Source organism: Cottoperca gobio, chromosome 12 (assembly GCF_900634415.1).
Source record: "Cottoperca gobio chromosome 12, fCotGob3.1, whole genome shotgun sequence".
Lineage (NCBI taxonomy): Eukaryota > Metazoa > Chordata > Actinopteri > Perciformes > Bovichtidae > Cottoperca > Cottoperca gobio.
The window spans coordinates 4,894,006-4,907,901 of record NC_041366.1 but is presented as its reverse complement, the minus strand read 5'-3'; the positions used below and the strand labels follow the sequence as shown (position 1 = coordinate 4,907,901).

At 40.9% G+C, this 13,896-nt stretch overlaps 1 protein-coding gene across 1 annotated transcript in view; it reads right to left on the bottom strand.

Annotated features, from left to right (window-relative positions):
* cacna1bb (calcium channel, voltage-dependent, N type, alpha 1B subunit, b) overlaps positions 1–13,896 on the bottom strand; it is a 162,206-nt gene that overhangs the window by 60,198 nt on the left and 88,112 nt on the right. Inside the window, exons 10-14 of the mRNA XM_029444891.1 lie at positions 12,688–12,777; positions 10,219–10,440; positions 10,006–10,118; positions 9,764–9,876; positions 7,360–7,491 (exon numbers count right to left, since the gene is read on the bottom strand). Of these exons, the coding sequence (XP_029300751.1) occupies positions 7,360–7,491; positions 9,764–9,876; positions 10,006–10,118; positions 10,219–10,440; positions 12,688–12,777 (670 nt within the window). The remainder of the gene's footprint in view (positions 1–7,359; positions 7,492–9,763; positions 9,877–10,005; positions 10,119–10,218; positions 10,441–12,687; positions 12,778–13,896) is intronic.

The following is a 13,896-nucleotide window of genomic DNA, read 5'->3' as shown; positions in this document are numbered from 1 at the left end:
TTCTCTCGCTACTTTTATTGTCGGCCATTCTTGTTTAACCTTCAGAGTTTTGCCCTCTTTTGTGGATAATTCTAATGAGGCTACAGTGAGGAGGGCAGCTTGTTTTTAATTGATACTCACAGGTGGCCATCTATTGAAAAAGGAATCTCGTGTTCCAAGGCTATATCTATTATTTTGGGGTATGTTGACGTGTAAATATTTTTCATTTTGTAGCCTTAAGATGTTCTTTATGTAAATAGTTATATCATATAACACCTAAATTATTATACAGCACCCTCCCCTCCCCTTTTAATTAAAATGTAATGCTATAATGTTCACGGAGTACATTTGATCTGTTATTCTTTTATCTGAATACAGTCATTTTACTCCCTCTCTGGGAACCATCCCCTTACCGTGGTGGTGAGGTTTGTGTGTCCCTATGAACCTGAGAGCTGTGTTGTCTGGAGCCTAGTGCTCCTGGTAGGGTCTCCCAAGGCAAATTGGTCTCAGGCGAGGGGCCGGACTAAGAATGGTTCAAAACGACTTCATGAAAAAAAGGGAAAGGAGAGGAGGAAGAGGAGGAAGCCCGGGGCCCCCGTCTGGAGCCAAGCCCAGAGGGAGGGCCCGACAGCGAGCGCCTGGTGGCCGGGTTTGCCACGGAGCCCGGTCGGGCACAGCCCGAAGAAGCTACGTGGTGCCTCCCATCCATCCATCCATCCTGTGGGCCCACCACTCATGGGAAAAACCGCTGGGGTCGGGTGCGCTGTCACACGGGTGGCAGTGATGGTCAGGGACCTCGACGGACCAGACCCGGGCAGCAGAGGCTGGCTCTGGGGACGTGGAACGTCACTTTTCTGTGGGGGAAGGAGCCGGAACTAGTGCGGGAGGTGGAGCGCTACCAATTGGATCTGGTGGGGCTTACATCTACGCACAGTCTTGGCTCTGGAACCGTACTCCTGGATAGGGGTTGGACTCTATTCTTCTCCAGAGTTGCCCAAGGTGTGAGGCATCGGGCCAGGGTGGGGATACTCACTAGCCCCCGGCTGAGCGCTGCTACGTTGGAGTTCACCCCGGTGGACGAGAGGGTCGCCTCCCTACGCCTTCGGGTTATGTCGGGGAAAACTCTGACTGTTGTTTGTGCCTATGCCCCAAACCGCAGTTCAGAGTATTCGGCCTTCTTAGAGACCCTGAATAGACCACGGCTATAACTTTCAAGTCCAAGACACATGGGCTCTGCAGCTCAGGGCTGTACCACGTGACTCGTTTCACATGCACAAAGATTAGGCACCGCGATGCAGCACGTCAACAAACCCACAGGGCATATTAACCATCTCAAATCAAGCGAATGTAGTTCATCGGGAGTGATGCCCAGATTGATGAAGTTTCTCTTCTTTGAGTTCAACCTGAAGAGCCGATTTCTGCTCATCAAATTTTTTTTTTATTCATAATACTGAGAATGTTGGTTGTAGGGTTCTGGGTATTTAAGTTTCTTCTTGTTCGCTGTGACAGCTACACCACCACAGCAGAAGATGTGCTATCAGTTGACAAAAGAAGAAAATCAAAGTAGCCTGGATATGCCCCGCAGAGGAGCTAGCCTGAAAAACGCAAAATACTTCTGGGGTGTGGATTCTTCTGCACCTCAAAACTACAGCTGTGTGTGTAAAGAGGGTTTACATAGAGTGTCATACAGACAGCCGTCTTCCACATGGGGAAATAACAAAAGTTCTAAAACGACAACACTTTTTACACAAGTATCGAAATCTTATTCAGAAAGCCCCCAAATGACCGAACAAACCTTCCACAACCTAAATCCATGGTCTTAAAACCAAAGAAGAAAATGAGCACATGAATGACACAGAGATGAGTAAGGACGTGTTGGTCATTCAACTAAACATGTCCAGCACTACTGATTATTCATCATTTCAAGTGTCAATGTGGTGACTATAGTTAAAGCAGTTTGGGAAGATTGTGAAATCAGTAAGTGTACAGCATCCAGCCTTAAATCTGTTGCAGATGTAAAAACTGATGCTGGTCATTTCAACTGCATGAAATTCAACTTTAGATATTCTCCTACTGTGCATCATTCATTATTGTCTTGTAAATACTGAATCTGCCTTAGCTCAAGATAGTATTGCTCACTTCAAGGATGTGCTGGAAAAGAAAATGTGAGATTTGTTTAACATCATTTGTTGTTATTGTTTTTTGATTTATTTATATTTTTTAAGAAATTCAAGGATTCAACAATGAAATGATTTGCTTTTCTGTTCGGAATTTTTTTTCTGAGTATTTTAAATGTTACAATTGTTCTCGTGGCTCCGAGAAATCAAAGGTTTTAACCAGATTCCAGAAGGATGTTGTTGGTGACGACATAAGGGTTCATAAGGGTTCATAAGGGTTCATATGGGTTCATATGGTTCATAGGGTTCATAAGGGTTCATAAAGGTTCATAAGGGTTCATATGGGTTCATATGGGTTCATATGGTTCATAGGGTTCATAAGGGTTCATAAGGGTTCATATGGGTTTACATTTTGAACTGAAATGTCGTCATGATTTCTGCTGTATGCAATGAATTAAATGTCTTTCAATCCTCTATGAACAACCATATAATTACAATTAGTATTATAATTGAATAATAATTGTAATTATAAAGACGCGTTTGTGTGGGGACAACAAACACACAAAGGAAGAGAGGACGAAGGAAGAAGAAGAGTCTGTAGAAATGAGGAGAGGAAGAGGAGCACATTGTTACCAAAGCGACCGTCTGCACCAATGACAGCTGGTTTCTCCTCCGAGCAGATCCTGTGTTATGTCTACGTGTGCGTGTGCGTGTGCGTGTGCGTGCAATCTCGAAACTCATCGGCTATCGCCTGGCGATGAAAAATAAAATGTTAACTAAATGTAAACCTGCTACTTGTGAAACGTCATCTCGTAACTACAACTTTATCCACACCATAATAAGTATGTTTGTTATGTAACCTGCACTAGTAAAGTTACATAGTTAAAATAAGTCAATGCTGGCTTTTGGTTTCATGTGGGACACAAACAGTGGTCCTGACTCCTGGAAGAAAGCCCTGAGTGGACCCACTCATACACCCGACCTCCTCCCTAGGCTGACTTTGTCTCTTTATACTCCGTCACCTGTCCTGGCACAAGATTTTGTAGTTACATATGAAATGTATTATGTTTATATATCAATTATAGTGCATTCATTTTCATAGGTATCAGTACGAACAGGAAAGGATCTTTTGGAATGACATGTTCAACGATCACAATGTTCAGGTATCCATATGTGATGAATAAGTAAAAAACCCAATATTATCCAGTAATATCAACCAGCATGTGTCTCTAATACGTACTGTACATGCAGGAGAGAGATGGTGTTGTGGAAGAGAGAGGAGAGGGGGGAGGGGCAACTAATTAAATAAGCCTTTTCTCCCTTGGTATGTCATCATACAGTATTCTCTCTCCCCATGCTTCTCTCCTCTATCTTTGTCTTTCTCCATATCATTACTGCATCCTCCATCAACCTCCCCTCTCTACACCCATTACACATCCCTCCATCACTTTCTCCATTTTCATTTTCTTTTTTCCTCTCTTGCCTGCTCTCTCCCTTCTCCTCCTGTCTCCCACTGTCTCTCCTCTTTCCTTGAGGATTAGCGGGCCCAGTGCAGGGAGCGGTGACGGTGGCGGTTTAATGCTGTGCCTGTGTGCTCCGACCTCTGTTTACTCTGATAATAGGGTTTGGGAGCGAGCTGCTTGGCTTCCGCGCAACATCCACGGGGACTTCATCAAATCAATGCTGAAAACAAGAATCATGTGAGGTCGAACTCCCCACCAGCTCATGCCCTAACCCTCCCCATATCTGATACTTCAAACAATAGCAGCAGGTTTAACATGTTTAGCTGAATAAAATACACATTTATGAGAAAAAAACATGTGCAAATGGATTAGAGATCATTTCTGTATGATATTGGAAAAAACAAACAAACAAACAAACTGCTGAGCGTTGGAACTGTGACATGAGTCAGGACAGACATGACATTCTGCAGCCTTATGAGGAGTCAAACAATTAAACTGGCTTTTACAATATGAGGAAGGGGTTGAATGCAAAGAGGAAGCCCACTGTATAGTGTATACTAGGGCTGTAACTAATCACTCCTCGCTGGACCATGTCGTGATGATCATGTTGTGATTATTATGAACCATAATGGATAAAACTCTGGCAGCTTTTCCAAAAACGGTGCTAATATTTGCGCTGATCTTTATGTTATTTTGCGATAAATGAAAAATTGTAAACAAATTCAATTCATATTATGTTTCAATAGAGATCAAAAAATAGTTTGGGATTTGAAGCATTTCTGTCGTTAGCCAAGAACTACACAGCCAATGTTACAATACAACTCGTGCTTTTAACTTAAATCAGTTCTCTACGGTTGATAAACTCAATCCAAATCCTTTCCAGCATTTATCATACGTGTCTGTCTCGAGTCTCAAAGCCTCAGATTTTAGAAGCTTTTAATGAGTAAAATCTTAGATAGTTTGTATTTGCTGAAGATCGCAAATTCCTGCATTGACTGATTATCTTCATTATAGATGAATCTCTCCACTAGTCTCTTTTTAACACCGAGTCTTGAATTGACATAAGGTAGGAAAACTAGTTGTCCTTCAGAGTAAAACCCTTTCTGTACTGAGCCTGCACACTAAGGAAGGCCTGAGCTGAACATACAAAAAGCCATCTCTCCTGTGTCTGAAAAAAGTCAAAGTTAATCAACAAAAAAAACTGAAAGCTACAATGCAGCAACCAGAAAAAATAAATCATTCTGTTACAGAAAATTCTGAACGTTTCCTTTGAGCTTATCACATATTTTTTTCCAAACAGTCGGTGATGTCCTGTGAGTCTCAGAGGGAGACGGTCCTCTGCCTCAAGCTGTTTATCTTTCAATTCTCACAATTTTAGCAGGAGATTACTTTTGGTGTTTTGAGAGCAGGAATATAATCTTTGAGCCAGAAATAAAGTCGGAATATTACAAAGCATTTCTTCTTCTTCTTAACAAGCCTTTTAATCTTCTATTTAGGGTTGAAAGCCTATTTTTCATTAAACAATTGAAATGATCTGCCTGAGGAACAGTTGTGTTCTTTGATAGAAATATTCATTTTCTGAAAAAATAATGAAAAAAAGCCATTATCTGCAAGTACAAGAACAGTAGATTGCCTATTTTTAACTTACTCGTGATTCTTAGCTCAACAAAATGAATTTATTCGACACCTCGTGTACATTTTTAGACTTTAAGGTGAAAATGTGACTTTGTGCCCGGTCTGATGTGCTCGGCTGGCTGGAAGCACCATGTCGACGTCACACTCATCTCACACTTGTCCATCACCAGAGACTAATGCGATGCTAATGATGGCGCAGACTGATGTAAGGCTTGGCGCCATGACAACAGCCTGCTGCCTCAGAGACATCCAGTTGTGGTGTTTGTGAAGCCCGTCAGTCCCAGGAGATGTTAGAGTGAGAGGGTTCACTTACACCTGCCACAGCGGAGACAATATGTAACACACACTGGTGGCTGTGCACTCAAAGCACCTGAGGTCAATGCGTTCAATACAAGCTCATTTGTAATCTAGGGACTCAAATATTCAGGTACAGATTCTGACCTTTCAAAGGCTATGTATGTAGAAACACATCTATTATCTTAAAATCGTGTTCACACACGTGAAGGTAACACTTGTTTTTATTATTGTTTCACAAAAAGGAGTCATAAATAAAAGCAATAGCTAATCAATGGCAGACGAACCTCCTTCAAAAAAGTGGAAGAATCCTTTAATCTACTATGAATCTCAAATATCCTTAAATTTGCAAGATTTCTTATTCTTAAAAGCGACATATTATGCTCATGTTCAGCTTCATACTTATATTTTGGGTTTCTACAAGAACACATTATTTCTCTCAAACTGTCTGAATATAATTATTATTCATCCTCCGACTGAAACCCTCCGTTTTAGCGCTGTCCCTTTAATCCCCCCCCCCCCTCCGCAGCATTTCCCCTATTTAACATCAAGTTCAGTTGAATAACAGGTTATTTTGAGAGACAGGGTCTAATGGAAGTTGCTATGAAGTTGCATCATGGAAAGTGTAAGATTCACTGTTTTTGACTCATATTTGGGATGAAAAATCAGCTTCTGCTGCATCCATTTTTTATTTGTCTCATGTGAAATCCACCAACTAAGATTTATATTTTCATAGTTTTGTCCATTATTTCTATCACTAATAATAACATTGTACTCATTGAGTTAAAAGGACACTTTGTCAATTTTCAACTGGCTTTGTATCGCTGCAGTGTGGGTGGTCAGCGCAAATGAACAATGTTTGGCTTCCCTCTGAGTTACCGGGGACCAGAGCTCATTTACCGGCGTACAAAGCTAGAAAATCTGCAAAGTTTCCCTTTAAATGCTGAGATTTGGAGGAGATCTCTATCTGTTGGGGAAGAAACACAAGCTGTCAGATGATCAGACAGATTGTAAACAAATCAACAGGCTAGCAAAACTGATTTGCAAGAGAAAACAAAGGCAAACTGTGAAATTATTGCCACAATTGCCCTTTGTAAGCATCCATCACTGCTTACCGGTCAACTTCCTGGTTCAAGTATTTACCGTAACTGTGCACACAATCTTCCTGTGCAATGAGGGTTTACTAACAGCATTTCAGATGCACTCACTTGCAGTTTTCCATCCAAATAAAGGGGTTTAGGTCAATTGGATAAACTGTTGGACTTCATTGTAGCGATGTTGCTGTGTTCCTTAGTAAAATCCTTTGTGTGTATAATATATTCAAAACCGAGTAAGAAAGTAAGACCCAAGTTGTACAAAAAACTAAATGATCCTTTAAAGGCTTTTAGGTATAAAATTAAGGATGTGAACATAAAACAACACTGCAAAGTCTACCTCAGCTTTCATAGGGCTGAGATACTCCAATAGGCTGTAAATGAAAGAACTACACAGATATATAAAGGCTGTTGTTGTCAGGAGACAGGAAGTAAAGTATGTGATTGTATGAGTTGAGTCAGACGGGGTTGGATGCCAGGCCTTTGATTAACTGCAGCCAGCCCAGAATCATGAGGTGTTCCTGCCATTAGAAGACACGGAGCTCCTGCTGAGAGCGATATCAAAGGGCCACAGTTGGTGCTGCTGCTCTGCTCGCAACCTGCTGCGTCAACACGTCTGTCACCGCCGCCACGCCGGGCCAGCCATCACACACAGAGGAGGAGGGTCAGGTGAATAGATGGATAGACGAGAAGAGGAGAGGATGTGTGTGTCTTTGTTAGATGGAAACAGAAGGAAAGAGCGATGAGAAAGCAGACCAGGTTTGAGAGAATACTCACTGTCCTCCGAAGAGCTGCATGCCCAGCAGAGCAAAGACCACGATAAATAGGAAGAGGAGGAAGAGCAAGCTGATGATGGACTTCATGGAATTGAGGAGGGAGACCACAAGGTTCCTCAACGAGTTCCAATATCTGAGAGGAAGCGGCAAACACGCAGAGGCAAAGATAAATCCCTTTTTTTGTTTTACAAGAACAAACAGACAAATACAGAAACAACTAAAACAGAGGAGGAATGAGAGGACCAAATGGCAATATGATCTGTAGGTGGCATAAAACAAATCAATGTGTCAGCTGCCAGTTTCAGTAAATCACAGGATTACAGCTAATGTAATGAAATAAAAGGATTGGCATCAAACTCTAACAGGATTGTCAGCTCAGAGAGAAAAGCCCTGGGAAAAAGTGCAGCTCCTGTAACATCAAAACCTTGCATCTCCAAAATGTAGGGCTTTAAAAGAAGTACACATACACAACACCAAGAATACATCGTATTTTTTGTAGACCTGTTTGTAGGTCAGTGTATTCAGGACAGCGTCGACTGAAATAACAACATGGACCACAGGTTTCATATGGTTCAACGCTGTGAACGTGTGCTGTTAAGTCATTAAAGCTGCACCAATTTTACATATCGATTTCAGAGTCGTACCACTGTCTTTTGTAGCTTTAGAAGAGCTTTTCAAAGTCTAAAAAAATAATCCTATTGATGTCATCAGGGATATCTTGACTTGGGCTTGAAACTAAAACTATACAATATAACAGAGAGCATTACACACTGGAGGTGTGAGGTTTGAAAGATGGGCATTTAGGAAGTAGGTAGGGTCTAATGAAATATGTCATTGGGTTGCATTCAAGCAACCTCCGGAGTCTGAAGAGTGAAGTCAATGCTGAACCGCTTTTAACCTGCTATTTGTAATGGCCAGCAGGGGGTGACGCCTCTGTTTGTAAAAATGAGTTTGATTGTATAAAAGTCTATGAGAAAATAACACTACTTCTCTCTTGTTTACCTCAGTAAACATTTTCTCAATCGCTGGCTTCAAGTCTTCTTTAATACAGCAATATGGACCCATTTCCAGTAAAATAGCAATAAAGCAGTGTGTGCATAAGGGCTTGGCTACCTTGTGATTGACAAGTTGCGTTGCTAAGGAATCGGTTGTTAATTTTTCCGTTCGTATTACAAGCAAGGCTCTTTTTCGCCACACAAAATTAGCATCTCAATTAAATATCACGTGAATTATGGATGCACCTTGCTAATCAAGGTAGCATGCTAGCGTTAGCTGCTAACAGTAATTGGCTCCACCAGGCATCGCTCTTCCCCAGCTCCACTATCTCGTCCAAATATGATCTCTTCTGACAAAAAACAAGATCGTGACGGCAAAACTGCCAAACTCGAGGCTTCAAAACAGTTTTCCACAAACCAATAGGTGACCTCTTGGTGACTACTTTCACTTCTTATATACAGTCTATGGTTGCATTATGGGTAATGTACAATGCAGTGTTCTTTGGAGTTACAGCTATAATGAGCACTAAGTTCTCAGTTCTCATCACACTTTGGGTAAAGTAACAGAAGAGTAATGTTTCCATGTAGGGATCCTGATACATCACACTGAGAAGGATATATTTGTGCAAAATACAGAGACTATGGGTAATATAATCATCACATGGAAGTTAAGGGAGAGCACAAAAATCTCCACAGATGCTGAAATGAAAGGAAGTTTTTCTGTGATGGAAGCTTTAAAAGGTTCAACGTGTAGTTCTGAGCCACCTGCTCCAAAGAAATTGGGGGCAGTATTTCACATCTAAAATGGGTCCATACAATCTCTGTTTATATTTTAGTTGTAGTAATTTGGAATATTTATTGTATTCTAGTTAATTATTTAAATTGTGTATTGCATTCTATAGCTGCATTTCTCTCTGAACTCCAGATAACTGAAGCTACGCTGTTTCCCGGGGCTGCCGACAGTTAAACACTCAGAGAAACAGCCTCCAGGCAGCTGTGAGGACGAGGAGAGGGTGCGGGTCATTTTCTCATCTCTGCCACTTTGAACATAATCCAATAAACAAACTAAAAAACAGACACAGAACATGGCTGTAATATTTAGGAGCGAGTCAGGCGGCTGTACTTGTTCTCCCTCTGTACTGAGGCAGACTGGAGCTACAGTGACTCACTATCACCTCTAGAGGAACAAGTGGTATTACAGACTGGACGGAGCGCAGCTAGCTGTTAGCATGCTAACTTCAGTAGATATCTCTGCAACACAACACAGAGACGTCTTTGACACAACGACAACACTGTCAACTCTTCACATTCTGTTGATAATGTTAATTAAATTATCGCACATCTTACACATTGAACCTTTAATTAACTAATTGTTTGTAGTTGCAGGTGTGTGTTTTGAATTTAACTCACTTGGTGACTTTGAATATCCTGAGCAGTCGCAGGGCCCTCAACACACTAATACCAAACGATGATCCTGGTTTAATCATGTCCCAGATCACCTCACAAATACTTCCCACAATCACCTAGAGAGGAGAGAAGAGGATAAAGTTATCACCTGCTGTATTAGTTCAAGACTGGACCATCCAAATAGACTCAGCACTGCTGGTAAGAGTTGAATATCTATCTGTGAGTCACTGCCTTCGGTAACTTACCCCAAAATCAAAGCAGTTAAAGGAGGAGTGGAAATAATTTCTCACTCCGAGGCCGTACATCTTCAAGGACATCTCAGTCAGAAACAAACCCAGGAACACAAACTCTGCTGTGTCTGGATGGACAGAGTAACAAAATGAAGAGAGGCTAGTTTTATATTCCATCAACATCAATAAGTGTGTGGGACTATGAGTGTGTTTGTATGAATGACTTACAGAGGGCCCTTGTAAGCCAATCGGGCTGGTCATAGTGTACTATGGCCACGCACAGAGTGTTGAGGCCCACCACACACAGAACGATCCAGTAGAAGCTCTGAGATTTCACCATGCGGCGGATGAAGAAGCGGGTCCTCTTCTCCTTACGCCGGAAGTAAGAGGAGCTGTCCATCTTATTGCTGCTTTTCACGCTGGCCCGACCAAACGGAGAGCCAGGAGGAGCTGAAAGCAATGAGACAGGAAATGTGTGCAGTGCGTTATTATTTGTCACAGTGAATCACTGTGTGTGTTTTCCTTGTCTTCTGCCTGCTACAGTGAGGAGCAGCATTTGCTCACTCAGGGAAATTATAATTGTTAAATTATAAGAAGAAGAATTAAAAGAAGCTTATGCATATGTCTACAGACAGTTACTCTGACAAAATATCAAAAAAACTAGATAAGATTTTTCCTTTTATTTGTCTTTTTTTTGTTTCAGTCATTTTCTGGCTCCAAACGAACCTGCTTGCACGGAGGTGGTTCAACTGCTCTACCTGTAGGTGTAAGCTTTATTTGGTGTTCGTTGATCGAAGAGCAACAACAGATCGTTTTTTAACTTGCCAAACAAAAAACAAAACAATACAGAACTCCTCATATGTTGAATTTGTGTTACATTTGAACTTCACAAAAGGCGGAGGAGACGTGTTTCACTGCCCGCTCTGGTTAAAAGTTCCAAGTGAGTTGGACCTCTTACTGCCCTTCACAGAGATGTCATGGTGTACTGGCCACACCCTGGAGTACACAATGCAGCTATATGAGAGGTTACAACAGCTAAAACAAGATGTTCAGCTGGTGTTAAGTTGCTCCTAAAAGATATTTGATACCACTGTCATGTACGGTTAACATGAAGCTAGTGCCAGGAGACGTTTAGCTTAGCTTAGCATAAACACTATTGTCCAGAGGAGGAAGAAAAACCCCCACCTACCAATACCCAGTGGTGGTAGAAATACTCTTTATCCTTTACTTAAGAAAACATAGAAATACCATAGTCTATAAATACTCCATTACAAGTAAAAGTCCTGAATTTAAAATGTTACTTAAGTAAAAGTACAGATGTATTATCAGCATTATACTTTAAATAACAAAAGTAAAAGTACTCATTCTGCAGAACGGCTCTTTTCACAGTATTATATTTTTTATAAAATATTATATTTTTCAGTTTGCGTCACTCACGAATACACAGAGAAGCATTTTTATGTTGTATGCTGTGGAGCCAGGTAAGTATAGTACTTTATACTGTATATACATAATATATAATAATACATAAAAGTATTTTTTAAATATAAAATGTATCTAGTAACTACAATTGTCAAATAAATGTAGTGTAGTAAAAAGTAAAATATTTCCCTCTAAGATGTAGTGGAGTAGAAGTATAAAATACTGGAGCACAAGTATGTCAAAATTGTACATACTTAAGAAGTACAGTACTTGAGTAAATGTACTTAGTTACTTTCCAACACTGCCAGCACCTCTAAAAACAAATAGTTAAATCTTAACGTGTTGAATCCATACAAAAACCAAACTGTAAAACCAACAAGTTGTGATTTACGAATATGCGTCCGTTTGTGTGTGTAGTTTGTGCTTCACTTGTGTTATTACCCAGTTACAGGAAGTTAGAACTCAAGGATCTGAAGGTTTCAAAGAGTCCAAAGCGTAACAGTACAGGATGGGGATGTGTAGGGTAGGGATCCATTCCACTTCTCACCGGCACTGAAAGATGTTTGTGGCCAAAACTTTAACTGATAAAAGTAACAATACCTACCCAAGGGACCAAAAGAAAAGTAAAATCACCTGAACACTTACATTTTCCTTGCAGCTGCTCATTAAAAAATATGCAACTAATAAATTTGTGCTGTGCAGAAAAACTGCAGGCATCATGAGTGAAAAGATGAGACGAAATTTGACTGTGCCGTGCCTCTATTCCCATGGCACTTAATTTGAAGGAAAACAGTCATGAGATGAGATAAGAAAAAACTGGCGAAGGCAACAAAATGGTTTCAATTATCATGCTTGTGCTCATTTCCAACCCACAGACAAGCAATTACATGTTGTCTTTGTCCATTCATATAAAAAAAGAGTCTCACTCTAATATGCTGGTAATTCTCTTCCCATTTTAATGTAACAGTCTAATTAGAAAAGTTAATTATACTTCTATTCCCTCAAGGTGATCTGCCTCTACAGCCAGGAGAAACATGCTGCAGAATCTGCTTCTGTAATGTACATTTTTAAGTTTGTGTGAGAAATCTAACACCATGTGTTATACTGTTGGAGGAGACATGACATACTAATCTGATAAATGGACACCAGTGAGTCAGAGGACACAGTTATGTTCTTTGTAGAAGACAGGCTTTTATGGTGGCTTTTATATTGAAGGTTAGACAGCATGTGGAGGTCGGAGGTGACGTGCGGGTGGCTTTGGAGAAAAAGACTTACGGACGGAGGAGATGTCTGCGAAAGGATCTTCCCCCTCCTCGTCACCGATCAGGTCGTTTCTACCTTTCTTTGCTTTGCCTCGTTTCAGGACTGTAAAGAGAACAGCACAGACAAGAAGGGGAAATTATCATCTAAGGGTTAAAATATGATATAGTGTGAGAGAAATATAGGAATGGTTCTGTTCTGCAAAACTGTATTTTCAAATTGTATTTCTATGGAACAACCCCCTAGCAGGATGTGTGTGTGTGTGTGTGTGTGTGTGTGTGTGTGTGTGTGTGTGTGTGTGTGTGTGTGTGTGTGTGTGTGTGTGTCAAATTGGAGGGGTGAGCTAATTGGAAACTATGAATAGCAGGCATCAATCATGTTTTTCATTTGCAGATTTTCTGCCTTCCTGCTTGAAGCCCTTCAATGGAAAAGTGCCAGCCCATGTTATCATGACGTGAGCCGCTCCGTGTCACCGGAGTGGTGCGCTCACGCTCGAGATCTACAACACCGCATCTCTGCTCGAAAAAGACTGCAGGGAGGCAGAACCGGGCAGGGAAACGAAGGACGCTCTGACACTGAGCAACACTTTTGAATCATTTTGGTCATCATCTAATAATGTATAAGTAATCATCTGCCAGTGCATTAAGAACATCTTCAATTGTAACCAACTTGATTGAACCTCCTACGTATATATGTATAGTTGTGACATCTCAACCTTGCGACAGCTTGACAGCTCTTTTAAAGACTTCTGAATAAGGGCTGTGCGCATTTCTCCTTCAATTAAGCTTTTTATACTTTCACAGTATTCTTATAGCACCTAGACCTGGTTGATGTTAACAATAGACATTGAAATCTCACTTACAATAATATTTCCATCATCGTTCTTTTAAAATGTATAGTCTTGTCAAACAAGAAATTAAGTATAATATTCTGTGCCGGTCCACAAGAGATTCTGCCCCTCTACTCCACCCCCACCCCCACCCCACCTCTTCTGTCTGTCTGCTTGTGTGTGTATCTGCGTGTCTCTCTCGCACTACATCACTAATTTAAAGTATATTGAAAAAACCTACAGCTACCTTCAGTCCCTCATCTTTTATCTCTGAATGAAATATTCAGCCTAGACTAGGTAAAAGGTGAATAACTTGTTTGGGAACAAATAATTGTAAAACCACCTCTCCTGAGTCAGTCCACTATGATTGGCACTTTGCTCCACTGTTCACACCT